Raw genomic sequence first — 27,180 nt, forward strand, 5'->3', positions numbered from 1 at the left:
TATACTGGACGACAGCCGATGAACTTTGCCCCACCAAACTCTTCCTGTGCCATCTGTCAGAAGTGATAATACCCTCCACCTAATGGCACCTCTGCTCCTTGCTCTGCACCATTAGCAGGTTATAAAGCAAGGCCTCTCCTGTCCTTTCTATTCTTAAATAGAGCTCTTCATCATCACCTCAACCACGGCGCACACACGATACCTTTTATTGCTCCCCGTTTCCAGGAGTGGATGATATTTCTCCCAAAAACAATAAGGTCATATGTTTGTTTGAATCCTGGCAGTGTGTGTGGAAAACTGGAGGTGACTGTTCTCAGTGAGACAGACATGACCTTGTATCCACGATGAGCATACAGCATGTTGGTGTTTATTTACAAATCCCAGCAGTATGATTCATATAACCTTTGGGATAAAAGTGACAAGGATGTGTTCTCTATTACTAACTAAAAAGTTTCCCCCTCTGCTGTAAGACAGTACGCTCAGAGGGCTAACTGCATTGACCCGAGATGTAAGAGCCGGCTTTTAAAAAGGGTCGAGAGCCAGTCGCGCTGTGCTGCTGATTTTAGCCTGTTGCATGGAGACTGCAATCCAGGTGATGCATCAGCCAATGGCAGGAAGCCAGAGCCAGACACGGGCATCAAGGTTGGTGTGGCTGATGGATGGAAGTGTAGCACCGGCACTTGCCAAGCCATTCACATAGGCCATAAATTATATGTTTACTGCCGGCTGTGGCTCTCTGCGCTCGCCAACATTTCTTCTGATGTCAGCAGCACATTATCATATCTAATCAGCCCCCAGCAACCCGTGTTAAATGGGTGGGAGATTGAAGTGGCCATCGTTCCATCTCTGTAAACATGATTTACATCACAAACATGAAAATCTCGATATTTATAGACCCGTTTATGGAGTTGAGTTCAAACTCTGAAAGCTTTGGGTGGTTTGTTTTTCAATAGCATTTTATTTAATGTAATCCTTTTACGATGACATACGTGTTCTGCAACCCTTCATCAGAAGTTATATGGCAGCAAATGTAACTCCTGTTAAAGCATTTACAGTAGAAGGTAAGTTCCTCACATGGAGGGCATGCACAGTGGAAGTGCATGATGTTGACTGAAGCAAATTACTCCGGGTTTTAACAAGCATGGTGTACAACCAGGAATATTTACAGTTGTGACCATCCTTGAAGTAAATGAACAATCTTGAATGAGACGAGATAAAAATTTCTTCCGCACAAACCCAACATACACACAGACAGTCGCACACACATACACGCACACATTTTCATAAATCTTTTCATGGAGAAAAACCCCAAACACTGAGTTACACTGTATTGCAGGTTGTGTCATGAAAAGCACTTACAGTTAAAAAATAGAAAACCAATATATATATTTTTTTCATTGATGATTATGCAGTAAATTTAGGGGAATCACAGGAAAAAAAACTGGCCATGTAATCCTCAGCAATTTTAAGATATTCTCATGTAACAACAGCCCCTACTGACTATATTCAAAAATGAATCAAACAAAAGCATCCTTGTACAAAAGAAAATAAATCAATTATGGTAATAAAAATAAAGAGTACAGTGTAAATATATATTCATATTTATAATTTTCTAACTGTATTTACAAGAAAAGAGTGAATGATGCAGTGAACCACGGTGCTTTATGTCCCTTGGTAATATTTTCTCTGGATTTGGTCTGAAGAGCAGAATGTCGTCCTTCACTACTGATGAAACGAGCTTGGTGGGAAAAAAAAAAAACAACAAAAACCTGACACAGTTAGTCCTTTCCATCCTTCCGACCAGTGGAACGCCCAGAGTGGAGAGAAGAGTTGGAGTCTGCTCTTTTTTTCTGACACTGTGACAAACTGCCACTCCTGTTAATACAAAGTGCCCCATAAACATCGTCACCACCAAGAACCAGGAAAACCGCTGCACTCTTCAGTCCGTGTGATCCAACAAGTTCTAAATGGTGTTTCCGAGCTCCTCCTTTCTCACAGAGCACCAGTGTTTTTTTCTGTTTTGTTTTAGCTTCATCTCTGGGAATATGGGGAAGAGTCCAACCCCATGAGGCAGGGAGCAGAGGAAATGTCAACGTTTGTCTGAATGGAGAGATGAGGTATCAGCGTTTCTTAATGGCTGCCCCGTTGGAGTGGGGAGGGAACTTTGGCAGGCAGGGCTCCTCGGCTCCAGCATCGTGGGAGAAGACCGAGTCCTCGCCGGAGGAACAGGTGGAGCTGCGGGTGTCGGGGTAGCTGGGGGAATATTGGTCCAGAGGCACTGAGAGCTCCAAATACTCCTGTAGGCACAAGGAGAAAAAAGAAATCAACATTTTACTCCCACAACAGACATTTCTGCTGCATCTGTGCATGGTAAAGAGAGAACTGACCTGGTTGGATGTCATGGCCAGACAGCGATCTAGATCCTCTACCAGCTGTTTGAATGTGGGTCTCTGAGAGGGCACAGCATGCCAGCAGTCCCTCATCATCATATACCTGCAGAAATCAAGACATTTTAATCTCTGAACATCAATTTCTTTAAAGAACAAACAAATCTTATGTCAAAGAATGTTACATTCTTGTGATGTCTGGTCAAAAACCTCCCATCAACCTGTAACTGGAAGGTGACAAAAACAAAGCTGAACAATATGTTCCAGTCGTAGCTCACTCCACCTTCATTTTATTGGTCATCACACAAACAATGGTAGGGATCATCATTACGTTGCCAAGCACCTGGAATTTTAAATTGGCTGATAAACAAGAAAGAGGGTAATGTTAATATTAATGCAAACTGTTGCATTGCAGCAGTGACTGAACTTTGCTTCTATTTAAAAGCCTCACAGATCTTCTGTTACTTTCAAAACGACTGTTTAAAGGGACATATCTTTTCAGGGTGTGTGTGCACAACCAAATTAACTTTTACAAACTGAACTTAATGTTTAATATGCAACTTTTGTCCCTTACTTCCCAGTCTAATTGGACTGCAAATCAGAGAATAAAAGTGCCTCTACTTCTTTTAGTAGATGTGGGTTTGAAAGTTCTAGTTAAGACTAGTTAAAAAGCTTTTTTCAAAACAGTACAATTTTTTTTGGCCGTGTGATTCAGTAATTCTACTAAATACCAGAACTGCAAGGGAAGAGATGTTAAAAGCAGGAAAAGAGTCTGAAGAACGGGCATCATGTTTGATTTTAGGTGCATAGTGTTTCCTTACAGCTCATGCGTGCATGTTGAGGGCTTGTCCATACGGTGACCTTCCTTCAGCAGCTTGAACAGCTCTTCCACCGGGACGCCAGGATACGGAGAGCCTCCCAGGGTGAAGATCTCCCAAAGCAGCACCCCAAACGACCAGCTGCAGACAGAAACAGACATAAGCGTCTTGGCTTTCTGCATGCCCAAATGATTTCCTCTAATTCCATCAAGAAGGAATTGGAAAAGTAACGGCATGTGATACTCACACATCACTTTGGTGTGTGTATATCCGGTCAAACAGAGCCTCGGGAGCCATCCACTTGACTGGTAAACGACCCTGTGGGAAAAGGTGTGCATGTTACGGCTATCTGCACTATGTTTTCACATTTGTGAATAAACTAATGATAAGAGTACTCACATTGGTGGTCTTCTTATAGTAATCAATGTGGTGGATATCTCTTGCCAGGCCGAAGTCAGCTATTTTCATCACGTTGTCCTCTGTTACCAAAACATTGCGAGCAGCAAGATCTCTGTGGATGCACTGCACAAATAAAAACCAGACATTACTAAGACTGAACCAACATCCTAGGAATCAGTGTCTTAAATACAAAGTCTTATCTGTCCAGAATGGGTCCAAACTCATACGTATTTTTCACAGAGAGGTGCTGCTCCAATTGATTCTGTGACTGGCAGGTTGGATGTTGTGGTTACCTTTTTGGAGGCCAAATACTCCATGCCTCGGGCCACTTGGTAAGCACAGGACACCAGGTCTTTGATGGACATGTTCTCCACGGGAACCTGGTCTGGGTTGTAGCAGTATTCCATGCCAGGGGGGCGCCGAGCTCTCAAGTACTCCCGCAAGTTTCCCTTGGATGCATACTCTACTATCACGTACAGAGGACCTAGAAACAATTGAAAACAATATTAGAATAAATAATTTCATGTCATGTAACACTGTAAAATGAGGCATCTTAATTATTTCATAGAACAGTAATGACAGCAGCACTAAGGAAAAGGCAACAGGCCTTGTGCTGGGAGCCTAATTCTGCACCAAAAGCAACGTGCACTTACAGCACATCAAGAGATACTTATTCAAAAACTGAAAGAAAATGCCTGATGTTAGTTCAAAGGTAAAGGTAACAAGGTCATCAGAATGAATGGGATTTCCATTTTGTGAGAAAGAATGTGCAAAAATTTGATTCCAATCCAGTCAATGGTTTAAATCATTTGGTTATAACCAATGCACATAACCTGCACTCACTGGAAGACGTAACGAATACTTCAACATATAAATGCAAACTCAAGGTACATTTCAAAGTTGCATCAGTTGGTAAATAAAGTGGAGAGAACAAAGAGCTTTGCGTGTCAGTGTAAAGGCAACAGGGCGATGTGCACCACAGGGTCATCAGAGGTTAGTTTTCTTTTAGCTTTTCGTCAGGGATGATTGGAGAGAAATGGCGGCAGCTGTGGTTGATTCAAACTGTGAGCTCGGAAGCTAGTGTCAGAATCACTTATTCATGCTGTTCTACACATCTTTCAAAGTAAGCCTCACTGCAACACTGTTGTCTCAGGGACAAAAGTGCGTGTTGGCCTGAGCAGGCCCCTGTCTGTCTGGCCCTACCATCCTGTGTGCAGGCTCCCAGCAGATTAATGATGTTCTTGTGCTTCCCGATGATCTTCATCATCTCCATCTCTGAAATCAGGTCTGACAGGTCTTTCTCTGTGGCATCAGCTGGAAGGAGAGGGAAATAAATGATATTAGGGTAATTAGTTGATGTTCTGTTGGTGCAAAGGCCCAAAAAGGCCTCACAATAATCACCTTGCAAAGCATATACACAAACACTGCAGTTAGGCTGCCGTTTGTCTTGGAGAATACTCCCTGGGGAAAGGCACTTAAAGCACAACACAGTAAATGCTTCTTTCCCTACGTCCTCACTCCTCTGTACAGTTTAATGAACACTGTTTTATATGGGATGTCAAGGGTTCTCATAAATTTTTACTCTGCTCTCCCATTTGCATGGTGGCTGGGATCCAATGGCAGATGTCTCTTAGTATCTGTTCATCACAGTTTTGGTGTCAGAAGTTTTCTCGTCCCTGGAGCCTGGACTTGAGGCTTCTGTTAAATCTATTACTATATTCTGAAGAGCTTTCCTCTCTGCGAATCCACAACTTATTCCAGCAGATCTCATAACTTTCGGTTCCCATCGATCCAAACCTACTGTACCTCTCACATGACTGAGAACTTTTAAAATGAATGGCTAACTTACATTTCAACATTTTGACTGCCACCTTGGTCACACGGTTTGGCTTCTCTTTGTCGAGACCCAGCGCCTCTCCCATCACCACCTGACCAAAGCAGCCTTCACCCAGCGGCTTCCCGAGAACAAGTCTGTGAGGGGGAGAAAACACATGACACAGTCATTAACAATCAGTGGAGTTCAACTCCAAATCTGAATTATGTGAGCGCAATAAACTTTGGACTTTCATTTTAAAGTTGATTTCAAATTTAAGTTCAATTCAACCATGTCTTCCTAACAGTTTCAGTGCCTTGCATAGTGGCACCTTAACATTCTCCTTTTGACGAAGAGTGAGAGAAACTTTCCTTGTGTAGCTGGTTTCAGTCCCAACAAAATGACTATTGCAATCCACTAACTTTCCATTCAGAAGGTCACTTGTCTAGCCTCTAGGCTGTTGTTGCCCATTCTGAAGAGTTTTTCCAGGACATACCTGCCCCGGGAGAGCTCCCATCGAGGATCTTGTGGTAGTTCATACTCAGAGACCCCCGACAGCATCGGAGATCCGCTAGAAGAGAGGCGGGAGGGGCGAACCAGCATCACTCCAGAGTGGATGGAGGAGCTCGAGTCCACAGACACCTGAGGTAAAGAACACTGACATTACTCCCCTCATAATGAAACAGACACCAGTCGCAGGAGCTGATTTAGCAGACGAAGGTGAAAACTAAATTCCTATTTAAGACCAGGTAAAAACCACCCACAACACTCAGATGTCCCATGCCTGTGGAGTCTAAGCATTCCTTGAATACTTATACTTACCTGATGTACAAGACCTCAAGGATCTACAGTGAACCTGAAAGTTCTATAAGTGCATGCTTTTAGTTTTATGACAGCATCAAGATTAGCTGTTGTGATGGTGTGCACATGAGTCAAACAAGTCAAACACATTATAAAGCTTTGAATTTATAAAAATCTGAGCAAGTGGCCGAAAGAAGAGGTGAAAAGTATAAATAATCCAAACCCCCTATCTACTTTCTGTTACCTGTCTGCGCAGGGGGATGCTTTTGGCCAGCTTGTGGACAGCCAGCTGACTGTTGAAGTCACTCTTCTTTGAGGAGGTGCGAATCTTTACGATAACTGCGATGGCAATCATGACGGCGATGAAAAAGAAGCCCACGCAGTAGATGACCACCTCCAGGTAGGTGTGGCTCGCCGGAGGGTAGTGTGTGACAGCTAGGTGGAGGGGGGGGGGCGTAAGGTGACAGGGGGCAGGGAGGGGTGGGGTCAGCTGTCATGAATGAATTGACTGTACAAACACAATGCGCACACCAAACATACCCATGCTTTCGAGTACATAGCAACACACTTAAAAACAAATGGCCCACACAAACACACACAGGCACACACATACAGTTTGCCATGTCTAAAAACCAGAGCCTTTGACACAGACACCTATGGGATGCAAACTCCGTGAGCACAAGGCTTCACTCTACATTCTTCAGAGTTTGAAGTGGTCATAGTCATAGTTGGGACGAACCCAAAACACCCAGATTCTATGTTATGCAATCTAACAGTGTTTGATTCAGATATATCAATGTTTTAATACAAACACAAATATATTTTATGTGTTTGTGTACTCAGTAATGGACGTATACATATATATGTATGTATGTATGTATGTATGTATATGTATATAAAAGAGTGAAACAGTGTGCAAAGGATCTGATTTTTTATACAGGCTATCAACACTTCACACACAATATTTTGACACTGCAAATCATCTCTACTTCATCAAATAGACTAATTTACATTTCATGTCTACATGTGTGTCTAAAAACAGCATATCACAAAGCATGAGCTCAATATACTAGTTTAATTGCTTCATAGGTCAAATTCTTCCTCCCTTTGTAATGTATTCTTCAAAGAGTTGTGTGTTGGTGCTGGTAATACAAACAACGAAAAAAAACATTTATGTGCTAAATTGCAAAAAAAAAAAAAAAAAAGTAATAGTACTAAAAGAGAAGCTGTTCAATTCAGATCTTGTTTTTTTCCTCCCATTTAGTGAAAACACCAACGTTTATTCATACCAACACTAGGGGTGTAATGGACTCCTTATTTTAGTGAAATAGAGAGTTTGGGGCAAACCTTGTCTTGGGATGGGGCTTTGTGTGCAGGAGCTACTTGTCACAGACACAGTTCTGGATTAATTTCTTGTTCATTCATAAGTTTACCACTGGCCTTAAATCTTAAATGATGCAGTTAGTTGTATTTTTTCTTTGTTCTTAAAAAACAAATGTAGTATAATGTTGAACTGTCTTTTAAACATAAATACAACTGCTATCAGTCATTCCTGTCTGGTGCAAAGCTAAAACCACTTCTGAATGAATAAATATAAATGACTTATGAACTCATTAACTTGAATAATGGTGTTTGTTTCAATGCATTACTTTATTTATTTAAGGAAAGAGCTTTGTTGAGTATTGGATGTAAATTTAGCATTGTGGTGCTTTTTCAGAACTTGACTTTAATGCTTGGTTTTGTATTTAAATTAAAATGCACTCATAATAAATCTCCAAATGCAGAAAGTATTACCACTGAAAACTGCATTTTGTTGTCCTATGATGGTGGGAGATTATCACATACTACTCATTTGCACTGGGGGTACTACATATTGAACACTGCATCCCAAACCAAGGGGTCCCATACTGACTTAAGTGTGCCATTACACCCCAAACCAACACCAGCAACACAAGTGAGCTGCACTTGTGTGAAGAGGCTGACTGACAAGCAGCATGATAATTGGACAAATGCCCATTCCAACCCTCAGGAATGAGACACATCCACTACAGCAAGCCAATTATCAAAGCCAGCCGCTGCGCTCACAGCAGGAAATGACATCAGGAGTACATGTCATTTGTAGCACTTGTCAAAGGAAATCAGCTTTACACCAAATCAAATGCAAACACCAATTAAAGAGCAGAATGGTGAAGAGTTCAAAGTGAAATCTGATCAGAGTTGCCAAACAACCTTTCTGTAAATGCGAGGTTCTACCTGGCTGAGACCATTAACTACATGTCTCTCTGAGCTTGTTTTTAAAATAATACTGGCGTGTTTTTACATGTTGAGACCAGGTAGGAGAGAGCTCACGGGTTGTTTGGCATTCTCTGATCCAATTTAAGAAACAGCAGAGCATGGACCATACTCTTCCATCTAGAGACTTTAGATGGAGCAGGAGCCATGCTGAGCACAGGGAGAGGGGGAGGTTTAGTAATTGTAGCTGGCCCTGGCTTCCTCTCACATTTTCTAACAGAACTGAAGTCAGAAAAGACCTCATTCTGGCAAATGTGAAGGTGGACAGCCAGGCTGGAGTTGGAAAAGGGAAAGGAAGAAAACACAGGAAAGAGACAGAACTACTGATACCTTCAAAAACGGTCAACCATGCAGAGTGATGAGAGAACCCGATAGAATTGCCCGCCAAGCAGGTATACTCCCCAGCGTCATCAAAAGACACATTTCTCAGTTGGAGGACTTCCATTTCCTTGTCCGTGGTGTTAAGGCCAGCGGTCTAGAAAATAACAAAGGAAGCAGACCCAACAAGAGGCCCAAGAGAGGAAAGGGAACCATGAGTAAGGGATTGTGATAGAGAAAGGGGATGGAGGAGCGTTCTCCTCCTCGATCCAACACCATCTGCCCAAAAGGTACCACAGAGAGCCCCTGCAGAGGACTCTGTCAGGAATCTGTTAGTGGAGGAGCTGGTTAGGTTAAGTCTGCACTGCTGAACCTGGACACTGGTCCGCCCCATCACCACATCAAAACCTCAGTCTCATCTCTACATGCAAGAGATGGGCAACATGGAAAACTCCGCAGCAGAACAGGGCACACTCAAACTCGCACTCACACTTTTGCCAACTATGTGAGCATAAGACAAACACCAGGAGGTCTGTGAAACATAGGTAAGCAGGAGGAGGACAGCTGGAAAAAACAAATGAGAGAGAGAGAGAGAGAGCCTGCGAGTTGTACACGGAGGACTTTGAAGGGCAAGGGAGCGAGAGTAATAGAAGAAGATGGCAAGGGAGGCCCTTATTAGGAGGGCACAGCACAGGCATGGGGCAGGAATGAGAGTGGGTCCAACATAAACCTGAGACTGAACACTTTCAACTGTTCTGCTGGGAATTTTCCATAGCGTCATTTACAGTCAGGAGCGCTGAGGCAGGAGAGAGGGAGGGAGAAACGAAGGGAGGGAGGAGAGAAACAGCTGAGGTTGTCTTGAGTTAAACGGCCCTAGTTTTTCCAGGTGGTCCCAGAAGCGCCTCCACTGTGTCGTCCCTGTGCTGCTGCGTGGTGGTTACCTGTGGGCTCATTTCTGGTGACAGTCAGCCAGGCCGACTGATTGGCCTCTCCTATATAATTGGACACTTTACATATATACTCTCCGCTCTCCTCCTCAGTCACATTGTAGAGGGTCAGCACCTGAGCGTCCGAGCTATTGACCCCAGAATGCTGGAAATAAAAACAAGTCATGTGCAGCACAGACAAACAAGTAGCAGACACAGGATATTTGATCGGTTTGTGTCAGTTATTTCAGAGTAAAAATGGCAAAATTAAGTTCAAATTATTTGCAAGATGCATTTGGACTACTTTCACAGACAATACTGGGCATATAAGAGAAGAAGTCACATAGCAATGGGAAAAAATAAACTAATATGTATCACTATGTTCTACTGCATTACAAACAACTATCGCAGCAACACATGCAGAGTTGGGCTATGCACGGCAGGATTGGTCAGAGCGTGCTCCTACCTTGAGGACGCGGACATACGGTAAACCATCAGGACCAACGCGGCTCCCGTTGACCTCGATATGCTTCAGCCACTGGATGTGGGGCTGAGGGTCGCTGAAGACCTTGCACTCAAACTCCACATCGCTGCCCACCGCGACGGTGCGATTAGCTGGCAGGCCAGCCTGCAGGATTGGCCTGTGGGGAGAGCGCTCTGCAACACAACCAAAAAGACACACAAGTGTTAGTTTTGAAGTTTGGTGAGCGGTGAAGCAAATGTGTAATGGCAAAGACAAACACGTGCAATAATTCAAAAGTGCACACGGCTGACTGATTGTCAAACACAAATAAAACCTCCGTCACGTCTGCACTTTGTTGCTGGAAATGGCCGGACCTGATGGCAAACAAGGTCGCCTGTATAATTTGATTTGATACTGTGTAATTTCACAAGTTACAGATTATAATTTCTCATATGGAGACTTGAAGCAGCTGTATGCTGCTTGTGTAATTTTTAAGAGCTGGCCAAAATAGATGGGCAAGCGAGTTAAGTATCTCATCTGGAGCTGTTACTGTGAAATGAAATGTTCCCGCGGCTCCATTTTGATGACTGATAACTCTCCAAAGTAAACTTATGAGCCAAGAATCTGGCTGAGTTTCAAACAAGACATCCGTGGGGACTTAGTAAGCACTTGTGACAAAACTCTCCCCTCACTGAAGCGATCTCACTGTTCATCAGGCTCTAGACTTCTGCTGAGGTCAGGCAGAGCTCAGGGGACAACAGTGACAGAGGAAGTAGGATTGTGATTTATAGAACCAGTGGTGTTAGAGCGAGTCACAGGGCACATCCTAGAGGAGTAATCACCTCTCTCCTCACCATGGATCCATTACTACAGCCACAAGTAAAAAGGCTTAATTAACTCTATGCAAAGGCTATACTGAATTCCTTAGCAATCACATTCAATCGGTTAATAGGGTGTACTGGTGCGAGACATTTGTTATGAATATTCAACAAATAATCAAACCATAATCAAGATTTCTTGGCAAATTATAAAGCATTAACATAATTCAAGTTATACTTACCGACTACATCTAGCTGGTAGGTGTGATTGATGCTGCCGTACTGGTTTTCCACCACACAGGTATAGTTTCCCTTGTCAGAGGGAACTACAGACTCCATGATGATGGTCCACACATGGTCACGGACCTAAAGGTTTGTGAAAAAGACAGTTACAGTTACAGTGGTTGGCGTATAGAACGGTACTTGATAAACACAAAGACACATCTCACAGTCCCGACAGAACTTCTGCTCATAGTGACATTTGTTGTATGGATTTTTTTACTGAAATAAAAGAAAAGTCTTAGGACAGATCATTGTAGTTCCTGTCACTATAAAAATGTTAAGAATAAGGCACATAACCCTGAAAAGCTCTAATGAATTGTACTTTCACATCTTGAATTCAAAGCTAAAATGTTTTCTCCCAATATAAATTGCCATAATTCAAATTATGTTCATTTGAAAGTAACAGCTAACAAGGTCAATGATGTGTGATGTGATGACAAGAAAATAACACACTACTCTCTCTTCCTATGTCACCACCCAATGTTTTAAACAACAGATCTTTGTCCTACCTAACAAAGACCACAGGAAAATGGGTACATGTTTTGTACACATCTGCCCCAACCTGTCTTATTAGCGCCAACTGATGTCTGGCTCTTTTTTCCAAGACATGTTATAATTTTTCTTCCATAAATCTGCCAAGACCGGCAGTGTGTGATTAACCAGGGAACCTCTAAGGCAATGGCAACATCAAACATGCATATACACAGACTGAGCCATACGGTTTCCCTCACTTAGCTAAAAACGTGATGAGGGAGTCCAGCTGCCTGCTGCCAGATGTGTTGTGCTTGGCTTCATATACATGTGGTCCACATTACTCCCTCCCTCCTGCACGTCTCCATGCAGACTATATGAACAATAGAAGCCTGGCCATAAAAGCAAGAGTGTGGGAGGGATGACAGACGTCCCCAGCCGCTGATGCAGACCTTTGCACCTCGACTAAAAAAGCAGCAGCCAGGTGGTTAAGTGTGCTGCCTGGCTGGGTGGGGGGGCTTGGGGAGAGAGGGGAGCAGGCAGCTGAGAGGAAACTCCTAAATGTGTCCCAGCTGGGAAGGGAGATAGGCTGGGGAAGCACAAGACAAGGCTGGACTAGCCTACACCTTGATGGGAAGAGCAGATGTGGGGAAGGTTGTTTCCTAGTCTCTGTGAACATGCACACATCCCACACCTGTGAGGCCACTGCCACTGAATACAGCCAGTCACAGACATGTCAATATTAAGGTACATAAAGCATCTACAGCCTCCTAATACGTACGGTGTTATTTGTTAATGTTGTGGATTAATACAATGACTTCCTTGTGCCCAATAGGAAATTATCTTAAAAACGCATTAAGTATGTTGACCTCTCGGGGCTCATGAGACCATTTACAGTAAATGATGGCGATATCAACAAATCCAGTCCACACACCTCACCTGCCACACCTCTGCTGAGTAAATCTAGAGACTGGTGTAAACTGCCTTATCACCTATTACACCCTCATCAGTGCTTAGCGTCACCTCTGAATACCGCCTGCCTGGAAATGGGACGATGCCGATCAAGATGCTGACAAACAGTGTAATCGCACCACATGTCATATATCACAGACACAGCGGGTATCGTGGTAAATTTACTGCTGCATGGATCTAATTACAGAAAAGACGATGCACTGATACCCAGAATGAGGACAGCCAATGTTGTCCTTCACCCAAACGGAGGCTAGGATTGTCCACCTGGAGGTGTTATTCCTTTTTGTGGTATGGGGTTTCATCTTGCATTGTTTCTCAGGTCAAATATGAAACTTGCCTCTGCTTTTCACTTGCAGGCAGCATTTCTTACTCCAGGGGAGTGGGTGGTGATCTAATGTAGAGATGAGATCACTGACACATCTCCACTCGTGGTGAATGAGTTTGGAGTGATTCAATGAGAAATGCTAAGGAGGGTGTAGTGTCACTTAGAAGAAGCTGAGGGGAACAAATATCCTAAACATTATTATTAACCTTGAAGCCTCCAATGCGATGGTCTCTCTTGAACTCTTTGCCATTCTTGTACCATTTCAGGGTGGGAGTTGGATTGCCGGTAGCCTGGCATCGAAACTTCACAGTCTTACTGGCTGGGACAGCGTGAAGCTTTTTCTCCATTTTCTCTGGATTAGCCCATTGTGGGGCCATGGCTAAAGAATGACACAAAAAAAGAAAACATAGCAGATGAAAAACAAAAACAATTTCAATGTTTTATAGCTGTATTATCGAACTCAAACTATTTTTATAGAGGACATTACATAAATCATGTTCACCGAAAGAATGATTTCTAAATTATAGTCATAGGTTAAAAACCTCAAGTTTCTCAAAATGAAAAGAAACTCCCTTTTTTAGATGCTGTGGCTTCAAAATAGTCTCAGTTAAGTAAAGTCATATTGTATAAATTTCAGGGGGAGATAAGGCTCTGGGAGTGAGAGTACAAACTCAAGGTCGGCATGCCTGCCACGCTTGGTGGCCGCTGGATTCTTTGTGGGCAGTAGTAGCCAGATGATGAAGTCTGAGCGTCTTAATTGCTCTATAGACAAATTGGAAGCCATGCAAGGTTAACCACTGTTAGTCACCGCAGTGACATTCCTCATGTTAAAACCATCACTGAGGTAGTGAAAACCCTCTGATTCACAGCGAAATCATTCACCAAAATGTGACCCACATGCACACGACAGACCAATAATCGAATCATAGCGCTTTCAAATCACTGACCATTCATGACTGTTACTCATCACCCCGTGGCTTTGGGCAAATGAGTAATGACCATTTGTTGCAGTAGCGTTACTAATAAGCATTAGTAACTTGAAGAGATCAGCACACTTACGAATCAGTTTTTGACTGCCCAACAGTTTGGATTCCTCTGATGAAGATTCTTCATCTTCATCCTCATCCTCAGATGAGGCCAGGGTGTCAACTGGTGAAATAGAAAGTAACTGTGAGGCCAAAGACAATTCATACTGATCCTCACAGTATTTTATGAGTAATGCATCATTTTTAAGAAGTGTAAAAAAAAAAAAAAGAAAAGAAACTACATTTGTAGCCAAGAAGCAACATTTTAGTAATTTTTTCCCCTCAGTTATGGACAGTCTTTGAGAATGTCTGTCTACACTTAAAACAAGGGTCAGTATGTACAGTACGTTCAAGTGATATGCACAGAATTTCTACTAGTTGTGATACACTCTTTGTACTTGTTACAAATCAAGTCTTAAGGGATTATTTTAATGATTAGATCTTAACTTGAAAATTGGAATAGTCTAATGAAGGTGATGCTGACCGAGTGTGTTAATCTTGGCCTTAAAAAAAAAAAAGGTCAACATCCAATGCTTTAGTGACAAATCCTGATTAATTTACATTTTCAATCCCTTTAATGGTAATTTTCTTTTGATGGCAACATCATGATGCCATTTCTTGACTGCAGGCATTTATATACACTAAGACAAAAAGGATAACAGAAGAAAAAATACAAAGGCTGCTCAAACTTATCTACGCACTTTCCATAACTTTACCTGTGACGTTGAAGTAGAAGCTGTGGTTGCCGAAGGTGGTGCATGTGTACAGACCAGAGTCCGTCAGCTCCACAGCCTCGATCTCCAGCTGGCCATTGCGGATGCGTGTGTGTTCTCCATCTACAACAGTCACATGGTCTTTGGTCCAGTTGACAGCGTGGAGGGAGTCCTTGGCAAAGCAACTCAGATCCAGGCGATCCCCAAGATAGAGCGTGAACTGGTCTACTTGCGTTTCCACAGAGACTTCAAGGGAAACATAGCACAGGGTTCTACTTCACCACCTCAGTAGGCTTTTTAACAATATTATAAACACTTCCTGAATACTAAAAAAGTTAAAGCTTTGGTACAAACTGTGATGCATACTGTATGTCATTCACAATAGCAAAACCAACAGGGTTATTGCTGCATCATATCTCTGACTGAATACATAGTTCCTGACAGGAGTGTCTACAATATTCAGTGTGTGCTCACACACAGAACAGGGCTGTATCTGTCCTGTTAACACATCAAAAACTACTTCAATCATGAAGTATCATGAAACAGCATACCATACATACAGCAGAAAAGAGATTCCCTGATTTCTTCCTGGCACACCGCCTGTCTAACCTCTCCCAAAAATTAAATCGCATCCCAAATTAGTCAAGGCCTTATCGTCAGGAAGGCAAGGAGCTACTTGGCAAAAGGAAGGTGAAATTCAATTAGAGGAATGAAGAGAAGGGAGGCGTCATGGAGCAAGACACCTGAGCCCCCGTGTTCTAAATGTCTACATAGTCTGCAAGGGGGAGGGGGTAACCCAATTATGCTGACACGTTGTCCATCACAATGGTGTCGTTTGTCTAGTTACAAAAAGGTAAAGATCGTCACTCGCCAAGCTGCTTGACATTCTTGCTCCAGGATCACACTTCCATGCCAACAAGGTACAGGAGGTGCGCTGTTCTGATTAAGTGAAATAACATCCTGAGGGCAAGTAATTAATTCTGATGATTATTTTCTCATCTCTAAATATTGTTTTGTCTATTCATTTTTCAGGAAACAGTTTTAAAAAAACAAACACAATTTCCTGTAGTTCAAGATGTCTCAAGACATTCAAATGTCTTATTTAATCCAACCAACAGACCAAACCCAAAGATTTTCAGTTAATGACATAAAAACCAAAGTAGGTTTGGATTTTCGCTTGAAAAAAATTACTCAAATTATTAATCAATTATAAAAAATACCTTCTGATTCATTTATGTTGACAGAGTAAATGATTAATCGACTAGTCATTTCAGCTTTGACATACTTCTGTTGTTTTAGCAAGGCTGCATCTCCAAAGTAATCCTCTGTTGCAGCACTTGAATACAAAATCTGTAATTACACTCATCCTCCTGTCCCATTTCCTTCACAGTCCTTTCAGCACTATAGCAAGAAAAGCTGAACAGTATAATCAAATGCCATAGTGGTGAGCAATCCCTCAAAACCAGATTATTCTGAAACATTCTCAAAGCACACAGTGTGTTTGTAAACGCACTTCCTCACAACAGGAAGCACATCTATGTAGCAAAATCTCAGGACAACACCAGCAAACCTGACTAATCCCTCCCACCATCACAACAAAGGCCACCAAACAATAAAGGGGAAGAGGGAGCAGGGAGAGCGAGCCAGTGAGCATGTGCACAGGAGCAAGCGAGAGAGGGCCTGCAGCGGCAGGTTCTAGTGCCAGTTGCTATGGTGACCCCACTTGGGCCTAGTAAAGGTATTTCCTGGATCACATATGTCTGACAGGCTCTTAATCCCAGAAGGAAAGGGGGCCAGGGGGTAGGATCAACTTTCTCCTCAAAAACAAAACTTAAGGGGGGAAAGCAGAAGAGGCATTTAGTGATGGGCTACAGCTATCCAACCTGGACACAGCCTTAAACACAAGGTCTCCGCGCTGTGTGGGGCCCGGCCAGTATGTTTCTGTCCCTGCCCTCTAAATGGAGATGCCACTGATAAGGCTGTGTCAACATCCCAGCTGTTAATCTGGCTGCAGACATCATAAAACGCCCATAAAAGCTGTAAAATTTGCTTGTTGCTTTATTGTAGGCCAGTCAGGACCATTTGAGCTTCTGTGACAACCTACTTAAAACTGGAGTAAGATATAACACAGTATGGTCAAATCAAACTAACACATAGAGCTAACATTTTTCTGACTAACTCAGTGAAGAAAACAAATTGCAACACACTTTATGCACTCCAAGTGGGTTTATTTTCAACTCCTCACGTGGAGCTAGAGGCCAACTTTCCAGCATTTCCTTTGAATTTGAGGATGTTTCATCTCAGTTAATCCTCCTGCTGCTATGATTGGATTAAAATGGATTAAGAACCATATTTTCAGAAAGCAACCCATCTGGAATGGTCTCTCATGTGTTCTTCCAACCATTTGGACAAATTGATTGACATCATTTAAAATCAGCCTAATTAGATGAATCATGAAAGGAATTTTGGTGAAGACCAAAGCATGGAGAGGTTTTTAACTAAGGAGGAAAAAAAGCTCACTAGTCTGTAAATGCAAGACCAGCTAAAAAGGAAGAGTTGGCGCCAGTCTATGGAACCTTCTCTGGCTACAAGATAGGAAGCAATATGCTGCGTGAATGACTTCTGGGATTTCCTGCTCTCACTGGAGTGATGGTTGAATGCAGTAAAGTCAAGCTGGTTGAGGCTCTGCTGTGGCACACAGAGAAAATGGCTGTGGCGAGTTTCCTCTGCTGATTCGACTGCACCAGAGTGAAAGGGTGGGTGACGTGGAGAGGGGATTGATAAGAGACAAAAGGCAGGACTGGCAGGAAGCAAACGAATAGGACAATGCCTATTAACAAGCCCCAAAAAAAAAAATTCACCGAACGAGTGTCCCTCCAGTGCTCCAGTGGAGGACCTTTTCATTCCTAAATGAGCTGCTGGCAATCAGCATGGATTAACACTTGGGAGCTACAAGGATTACTATGCAGTGCAAAGCTGCTCCACTGTCATTCAAATGAGTTCAGCTACATTTAGACTTACATTATGTCTTTAATGGACAAACACAGTAAAACCAGGACATCTTAAACAAATAAAACTACGTTGATCAGTTTTATTTCTTCCATTTGCTCTATTGCAGTTTTGGCTCTGCCACCAGAGTCTCACAAGTTCACACTGTTTCAAAAATCCTATAAAAATGGACATGTAGCTATACAGTCTTAAGTAATCCATTACACTTAAAAAACCCATGTTGGCACATAACACATGAAAAATCTTATGTGGCGATAATGTTAACCATGTCTCTATTGTTATTTTCTCTTTATACCTTTAAATTGTAGCTCCCATTGTGTATAAAAGTTTTATTCATAAAACACGATTAAAATTATAAGTTTTGTGCCTCAATGTTGAATCCTGAATCCTGAATTATTTTTCTCATGTCTATTTTTGAAGTTGTCTCCCAGCCAGCCTGGGTTCATACTCAAGCATAAAACACTGAAATTGGTTTACGATTAATGAAAAACAAAAGTGAAAAGTGAATAAATATCACAATAAAATTACAATATCACAATATAATGTCACTGACAGATTGAATGGTAATTACTGCGGACAGGAAAAAAGTTACATTAATCTGGTGTTAATCCTTAAATTCACTTGTTTCATCTGCTCTCAGAGTCAGCAAAGCTGTGCTCCACTGGGCCCCCATTTCTGTCTGAAAAGAGTCTTTCTCAGGACTGTGGCAGCTCGACATCTGAAGAGCTCTCCACTAAAGGGTTAGTGGCTCTTCTACTCTGACAGCAGAGCATCGAGTCAAAGAAATCAACTGGGAGCTACACATAAATAACTCCCTGACATTTACAGTCAGGACTGAAAAATATAGACAAACCCTAAAACGATGATTTCACAACAAAACCAAAGTCATGTTTCTCTGAATACTCGCACTTAGAAAAAGTTAAAGGGGCTGTAATCATTTGAATGGCTGTCCATGTGGCCTCTGAAGTAATTCAATGAACTGAATTTGTTCAGAGAATATTCTTTTCTTATGTGAACAGCACACAACAAACCCCCCCCCCCAAGACAAACAATGAAGCACGCATAAAACATGGCCATTTCCATATAACTATTTTGTTTCCTCACCCAAGACAAAAAGGAATGCAACCAAATGCTTCTGCTGTGATTGTTTGTCGACAGCTGAAGCCATCCGTCACCCAGCAGGGAAGCGGGGGGAAAGTGAAGCATTCCCAAGCTAAAGTCAGTGGGGGAGCAGGAGGACAAGCACAGAGGCGCATAGATAGTACCTGGCCATTTGGTGATTAAGAACTGGGTGGAGTGTAAATGCATCAGACTTCCCCCACCCTGGTGGAAATTTATGGCTCACCTTAGAAGACAAACATTCTCCTCAGAAACCCTATCCTTGAGGATAAGGGGGGGCTCAGAGTAGCATCTTCTTTCTTTTTTTTTTTTCAAAAACCAGGCTAATTTATAGTTTCCCTGGCAGTTAGCTCCTCTCTCAGTGACAACAAATACCTTTTCATTACAAAGGAAGAGAGAAGCAGGGACTGCTAGGTAGTGGGGCTGCCCTTGGGCTACAGATGGGAGTCATTTTCTCCTCCCTGTTGCACTGTTGGCTTAAACACAGCCGCACCAAGTTTATTTTAGGGCTTACTGCCCAAGAGAGACCCTCTTGCTTAATTACTCTAATTATAATGCTGAGCTTTATCATATTCTTTTGCTGCTCCCCACTTCCGACTGCAGAGTGTAAACATCCAAACCCACCTACCCACAAGTCCAGGCAGCTATTACACTGCTGGACTGTATCCAAGAGACACATTTTTAAGGATTCAATTTCAGTGCCTCTTTCCCCTTTTCAGAACTGAACTTGTATAGCAGCCAAACAAGGCTAAATTCTTTACAGAAAATCTTTAAGTTGTATTGTCCAGTTTAAAGAAGAAGAAGAACAACAGAAAGAATTAGACCAGAAGTCCTGTCAGTAAGATTTCTTAGGAATCTATTTCTAGTAAGCTCAGGGGTATGGGTTAGGGTTAGGGTTAGTTAAGTGGTTCCCTTAGGCAGGAAAAGTGTTACTAATCATCAGAAACAGAGTTGAGCTACATCTGACGCAGTTCAGTCTACTCAACAACAGACTCAGGCAAATGGGGGTGGTGGGGGAACAGTGACGCTACAAAGGACAGACTTCACCAAAGCCTGGAGTGTGTTAGGATTACATTCCTGCACCAAGAACAAAGCTTTGATTATCAATGGACTGTTTTTCAAGGAAAGGGTCAAGATAAATTAGCCTTACTAAGTTCATTAGTTCAACCAGAACTGGGAAAAAGGCAGTGTGCAAAATTAAGTCTGAGTAGCTTCAAGTTATCAAGCCATCTTACCTTCATCAGCGTTGAATGACCGGCACTGGGTCCTTAAAACTTGGGCGAATAAAGCCAGTAACAGAAGTACACTTTGCCTCATCAGCATCCTGCTGAGGGAGCTACAACTGCTGGCTTTTCTGCGACTGGAACTCCATTCAGACCTTTGGGGCATCAGCAGTGGGTCATTCACAGCGCTCAACTAAAAACAAGCAAAAAAATAAATAAAAACAAATGAATGCATGACAACATATCTTTATAAGTCTGTTTTCAGTAAGAAAAACAATACGTCAAAATCTATTCAAGGGAACAAGAGAAGAGACAGAAACTTTTGGACTATGCTAGAGGAAAATAAACTTTGACATGCAAGAGAGAAACTAGGTCAATTAAAAACTAAAACAAACCAAAATGATAAATTCTTTGCCATTAGAAAAAGATCAGCTCACAATCTACGTTTAATGTAACAAGGAAATTTTGCGCTTGTCGAAGAAGAAGAGAATATTCTGTATGTCTACAAAGGTTCAAGGTAGGTACTTCAGCATTTAGGGCTGCTTGTACAAAAACACTGATAAGCAACTACAGAGCGCCGAGTCGCTCTGATAGCTCGGGCAAACAAGGAATGGATACGTCTTGCTCAGTTCTTAGGAATGAAACATTTTGTTTTCAAAACTTCACAACAACTATTAAAGTTTCAACCCAAAGTCTGTCATCACACTCAGACAATGCCATATCAAGTTTCTGTTTTTGCTGCCGCACCACTGTCGGAGTTGAAGGATGTACAGTGCCCTCCACAACGGGGCACAGTGCAGTGGGTGACCCTCACATGCACATCTGCTCGCATCATCACCTCTGTAGCATCTGGCCACAGAGATTAACACTTGCCCCTAACCCCCATAACCCCCCTGGAAGAATTTGTTTAAGGCCAAAAAAACTACAGCCTGTTACGTGACACCCTTGTAGAGAGAGACCGCCAGGCCATCATTTCCACGCTGAGAGATCTATCACCTAACAGTTGGTTTTGGTCCCCAAGCCTAAAATGACCCCCCTGCAACCATTTGCTCCCACGAGTTGTCAAGAGGTGTCAAACAAATGCTGTTTTTAGGGTTTCTTTACTCTTCTTAATTCAAGCTTGAGAACTCAGGGTTCATCAATCAAGGTTTTAAAAAATCAGTGGAGTCCTGAATGAATCCATAATATCCACTCAAGTCCGTTCTGTAAAATAACAACACAAGCGTCACATCTGGGTCAAAGAAACCCCAACTCGGTTTACATTTTCACACAAAGTCATGTTCAGATGCAGCTGTGGTTTCCTTTAAGAGGTAATCGCTTGTGTGAGCGTTCATCACTGAAACAGTCATTGTGTTCTCCTGAAAACCAATTCAATTTCACTTTCCAAGAATGGTCTAGTGTTCCAGCAGCTGAGCTGGGTCAGGGGGGTCCGAGGGGGATAAAGAAGCTTGGTCATCGCAGCTTTGTATGCAGTGAGTCAGTGTTTGGGAGGGCTCCAAGAAAGTGCTTCTGCAGCCAGACAGAAGGAACCGCAAAGAGCAGCCGAACACGTTCCCCGGGCCCTTGTCACTACAACAACCGTCAATAATTGAAAGAGGAGGAAGTAGCGTCTTCAAAGTATGACACAACGCTTTGTCATACTCTGCTCCCAAGGGAGCATGGGTTAAACATAGAGTATGTCTTACTAAGCACACAGAGCATGTTCGTCTTGAGCTTGTGAGTAGGTCTGAAGAGAAAGGGACCCACACCATGGCAGGCTGATATTATTGGCCAATTTCCTTTCATCATAGACACTAGTATCAGATAAAAGTAATGGCACTACATAAAAAAATATAATCTGCATTTTTGAGTATATTTGACTCCATTTTGTCAGTCTAATTTATTTTTTATTGTAGTTTTTATTGATGGTTACTATTAAAACTGAACTGAAATCAGCCAGGCCAATACATAAGCTGATATTATCTTACTGTTCATATATCAATACTGGTATACAAAAGGCCAATAAATAAGAAGAAATCGTAGTCATTTAGAAACATTGTAACCATTACATAGTTTTTTCTAACTGTAAAATATGTTTCTTGGTCTCAATTGTGAGGTCCAAAAGTCCAGACTGTATATCCTATTTTTGTATTCATATTGGTGTTCGCCTCAATATCTGTCAGGCCGTAGTAACTTTGTATAACTATGTAATTTCCATTGACATTTACTGATCAAAATTCACTGTTACTTTCTACCTACTGCTGTTTTATATTTCTTATTCAGTAGTAAAATTAACTACTTTTTTGAAGAATTCAATAACCAAATGTGAAGGATCCCTGCCAAATAATAATCTGCATTTTATTATGTGTTTTTAAATACATACAGCAGGTGATACATTATTTGGACAGAACAATGTGAAACCTAATTTTCCTTATCCTTTTTTTTTTTTTAATCCAGCCAAATCACAGAGGACACATTTTAATTCACAGTTATGACACAAGGGACTAAATGGAGAAAAAAATACACATTGACACTTCTCACACCTGTGAAATCTGCAATATTACAGTCCTCTACTGTCACTATTGTGCAGCTACTACTCATTCAATGGTTCAGGTGTTTAAAATGATTCACTTCGAACATAATTTGACAGTGAAAGTCTAAACTCTCCAGCAGTGGGAGATTCAAACTGAAATAAAGACCAACATCTGTCCATAAATTTCATGTAACATTACTCCTTTTAATGTGCAACCTTCTTGTTTCCCACGTTCAGTACCTTTTCTGGCATAAAGAGAGGTATCTTAATTACAAATACTTCCCTAAATCAATGTTAAAGAGGCAGGAAAACACCATCTCAGTTTTTTGTTGCTAGTGTTTTTCAGAAACAAATCTTGCAACAAATGTATAAAACATATTGGATCCAGAAATAAATTAATTTTAAAAAGTAAGAAATATTCCATAATGTTCCTTAGATATTAATAGTGTCGGCTCAGGAACTAAACTTTCTAGCTGGGAAACTCACATTTTCTGGTAGAATTTTGTTGCATTAGAAAATCTGTACAAAATCACTTTTGATAAAATCCTGTTGAGAGAGAGGAAAACATTTCTCTGAAATTCTGGCAAATAAATGGGGTTAAACTAAACAGATTAGAACATGCAAGACACATTTAGCTCCTCTCATTATACAAAGACAAAGGTTACAGGCCTAACCCACAACATGGCCTGCACCATAATTACTGTTCACTGCCATCCATGCATAAAATTCCTCAGCTCCCAAATTCTGTAGCCCCTGTCCCGGCTAAGTCTGCACTCCCTGCCAGCAACAGGCCTGTCTGCACACGGCTGCAGTTCAGCAGACATAAGAGCATCAGACCATTTCCCTAAGGCTACTGTTTTCACAAAAACAGACACTTCTGTTTTTTTTTCTTTGCAGCCTCGCAATCTGAATTAGTGCTTCGCCACCAGCGTGCCATGGAGGGAGATAAGGTGTCATGAGATTACACTCAAATGTAAAGGCAATTAATGTCAAGCCATCTGACACTATTCCATTTGGTTGACACTTGAATCCTAAGTGCTACTCAGCAGGTTCAGCACATATAAGTGTGTATGTAAATTTGGAGATGTTACTCACATGCACAGAATATTGAATTATTTTTAGACACACACCAAATCAAATCACATCCTCAACATGTAGAAAACTACAATATCAATCGGAGCCATGAGTGACTTCAGTCTACTTAAATTTCACACTCACAAAAAACAAGAGTTTTTGATGGAGTTAGTTATTCTTAACACAATCATACAGCTCAAGTGACAATAATTCTGTACCAGGGGAGCAGCCTAGTAAATTAAAGGGCAGGACTATTCCTTTACTTCCCATTATATGGTTAAAGAGAAAACTTTTTTCTCTCTGGTGAACTCCCTTTGGACATGCTGTTTTTCTAAACCATCCATCTTCTCCGTCTCCCTTTATAACATGACATTTTGAGCTTTACATAACATCAGTTTGCCCCATCCAGACCCAGACTTCATGACAGATGTAGTAATGAAGAATTTAATACAACTTACTTCTCTATATTTCTTAATAAGCATGTATCCAATGATTTGAAGAAAAAAATGTTGTGAATGTGAACTTTACAGGTTATGTTTTGGGGTCATGAGCCTGTGACACAAATGGGGACCTGCTAAAGATAAGGACCAGGATCAAGCAGAGACACAACACAAATGATAACACTGCTGCAGATTTACAACACAAGACAAGAAGTTCAGAAAAATACTATGGATCCATGAAGAAAAAACTCCATTGTATAAAAAGCCATCAAATGCATGTTTAAAACAGCTGCTCTCTAGGTTTCAGCCTTGATGTGGGTGGTATTTACTCACGGAAATTATCTAATCTGAATACAGGCGCCTGTTGTGACTTCAGATACAAAACCAAAGCAGCTTTTAGGACTACAGGCAACATTTGGGCCTCGAGCTTTAACGTTACCATTCGTACCCTTTTATTTTCAAGCATGGAGGAGACTGAAGTTTTACAACGCATGAAACATACCGTCAAGAAAACAAAATATGTACGTAAACAGACGTTTTCTACATTTTACTCATTACCAGAGCACTAAACATTTTAAAGTAAAACAGGTGGTTGAATGTGAGCTATGAAATACCTGCCGATCAATTTAAGAGCCACAGCTTTTTGATGATGTCCCTCCCAAGAAGTTCTTCAGTACAATAAAATCACTACAATGGGGAACATGAGCAAACCGCTGAAGCACGTCAATAAACAGCAAAGTGAAGCAAAATCAAAGAGAGGGGGAATAATAAAGAGTCCAGCTCACCTCACTGGCGGGGGGCTGCGAAACAGCCAGTGTGGGTCCGATGAGGAAGGCTGCTGAGCTGAAAGTGGATGCAGAAAAATGTCCCGAAAAACAGTAAATCCAGACTCAAACGTGTGAAGCTCACTCACTCCGCGCTATCAGCGTTTAGCTAACAAGTTTGCGCATATTTCTGCCAAACTTGAGCCGCAGAAGAAAAGAACGTGCCCCAGTCCGCAAAACCCCGAACTGATCAACGGAGCTGATAAAAAAAAAAACTTCTTAAATACTGTGAAGTTTTGTCAATTTTCAAATTGAAACGCCGGGGTCTGATTTCCTTTGCGACGAGCTTCTTCTGCCGTATCAAGCTAACCTCAACAGATCCGAAGAAACTACGCGAGTGCAGCCCGTGCGGTGGTTTTGGTAGTCCCTTTATCCCAAAACGTTCCGCTCGCGATGAAATTAAGTCTCCTCACCTCTGAAAACTGTGTCTTAAAGTTGTTCAACTCACTCTAACAGGATACCCGAAAACGAGTTGTCGTTCACGGCTATATTCTCACAGAGGAGAGGCTCTTGAGTGAATCTTAGAAAGTATTTTGACCATTCCTGGCAGAGAAATGCTGTTAAACAACGAGAGTCCGAGCTGCTCCAAACCTCCCCCCTTAAATCTGAGACTATGCGCATCCTCCGGACCGCCATCAAGACAGAGAGGGTGACTTGGACAACTTCCGGTCTCTAATTATAAAATAAAAGCCAACATGAGCACACCCAGCAAACTAGGTGCTTGACACAACCAACATCAGTTGGTTGGATAACTTAACTGGACTGAAGTAAATAGAGTTACATACATACATTACCCAGCAGAGTGATTATTTCTGCTTTGACAGGACCCAGGTCATATTTAGCTCCCATTCTGCACTCCAGTGCCACCTGTAATGGTAAAACACGTCTTTTTAAACATAAGGTATTTAGCAAAGATTAAAGGGAAGAGGGCCAGGGAGTGTTACAGTCGGGAGGATCCTCTGATTGATTATATGCATTAAACCAAATGGACAGCAAACATTTACCTGTATTTTGTTACTTCATTCAGACAAACTGTTGCCACATAAAAGTTGATTTTGTTTTATTCACTTCTCACTTTTACTTTGAAATTCATTTGTGATTTTTCAAAGTTGTCTGATTGTGTTTTTCCATTAAAGTTATTTAATGAAATAAACTTTAATATCTTAACCTCACCTCTCAAAGACAGGCAATTTATCTGGAAATATTGAGCACCATGTCGCAATGTGATTAGTTTTTTACACAATATATTTACTCCATATTCCTTGTGTTGTCTTATATAATGTTATGTTTGTTGTTTTGCTCCATGCAAATGCTGATTTTTCTTTCCCCCTTATGTGATGAAAGTGCAGCTTTTATTTTGAATCTTGTGTCCCCGGAACTCCGCCATTATTCAGGCTTCTACTTCCCAACTTGACGCAGGTCTTCCCGGGCTGGTAGAAACCTGGCTCCCCCTGCCATCCACTGCACCTCTCCAGCAGAGCTCCACCAACTCTCCACACCGCGCCCTTTGCATTGTGGGATTGGAGACCTTCACAACCCACAGGCTTATACCCTGACTATAAATAATTACAGCACTCCTGCATCACATTTCAAATACCATAGTGGATAAAAACTATACACAAATTTGACTACATACTACAACCTATCTGAGCACAACAAACACACTGTAAGAAACATACATAGGCTAATAAAAGAAATATCAAGCAAATGTAAAACTATAGAGTTCAAGAAGATCATAATATGGTCACTGAATTTGACAGAAACCCTTCAAGGACCATAGGAAACAGGCTTCATTGTTACTGAACACCACTTTACCTTGAAAGGACACTTTAAGCATCACTGAGAACAGTCCCATGTAGACATAACATAACAGTAGTGTCTTAATTGCATTTGCAGAGAAGTTGAGCTCTCATGAAAGGACAACATTTCCCAAACTACAATTCTAATGTTCTTTAAAAGGATGACGTGAGAAGACAAAGGTTCATCAGTGTAAAACAGATGTGTAAGGAGATTTTTACTGACTGAAAGAGCGGGAAACTATCTGAGGTGGGAAATTTGTTTTCTTTGCAGCATTTCAGATTACCAGTATGGATACTAATACACCAACAGAAAACAGGCACTTTCATCAACTTCCCATTCAAAGCAACTATAAAATA

The 27,180-nt window shown here is 41.7% G+C and overlaps 1 protein-coding gene across 2 annotated transcripts; it reads right to left on the reverse strand.

The window, feature by feature from the left end:
- Nucleotides 1-938: 938 nt before the first annotated feature.
- Nucleotides 939-25,620, reverse strand: fgfr1a (fibroblast growth factor receptor 1a). Of its 2 annotated transcripts, none has more exons than XM_023393949.2 (18): nucleotides 24,986-25,620; nucleotides 20,187-20,367; nucleotides 14,827-15,069; nucleotides 14,145-14,234; nucleotides 13,292-13,464; nucleotides 11,278-11,401; nucleotides 10,221-10,411; nucleotides 9,770-9,920; nucleotides 6,463-6,653; nucleotides 5,914-6,059; nucleotides 5,454-5,575; nucleotides 4,808-4,918; nucleotides 3,898-4,088; nucleotides 3,605-3,727; nucleotides 3,453-3,523; nucleotides 3,209-3,346; nucleotides 2,388-2,493; nucleotides 939-2,297 (listed from the first exon to the last, which is right to left on the reverse strand). In XM_023393949.2, the coding sequence occupies exons 2-18, from the start codon at nucleotides 20,338-20,340 to the stop codon at nucleotides 2,121-2,123; spliced, it is 2,502 nt and encodes an 833-aa protein (XP_023249717.1). In that variant the 5' UTR covers nucleotides 20,341-20,367; nucleotides 24,986-25,620; the 3' UTR covers nucleotides 939-2,120. The 2 variants fall into 2 exon arrangements, with proteins under 2 accessions (XP_023249717.1, XP_023249718.1); XM_023393950.2 differs by lacking the exon at nucleotides 9,770-9,920 and adding an exon at nucleotides 8,841-8,985 and having other exon boundaries at nucleotides 24,986-25,619.
- Nucleotides 25,621-27,180: the final 1,560 nt, after the last annotated feature.

Source organism: Seriola lalandi, unplaced genomic scaffold (genome assembly GCF_002814215.2).
Source record: "Seriola lalandi dorsalis isolate HSWRI2012SDOR001 ecotype SW California unplaced genomic scaffold, Sedor1 jcf7180002054945, whole genome shotgun sequence".
Taxonomy (NCBI): Eukaryota; Metazoa; Chordata; class Actinopteri; order Carangiformes; family Carangidae; genus Seriola; species Seriola lalandi.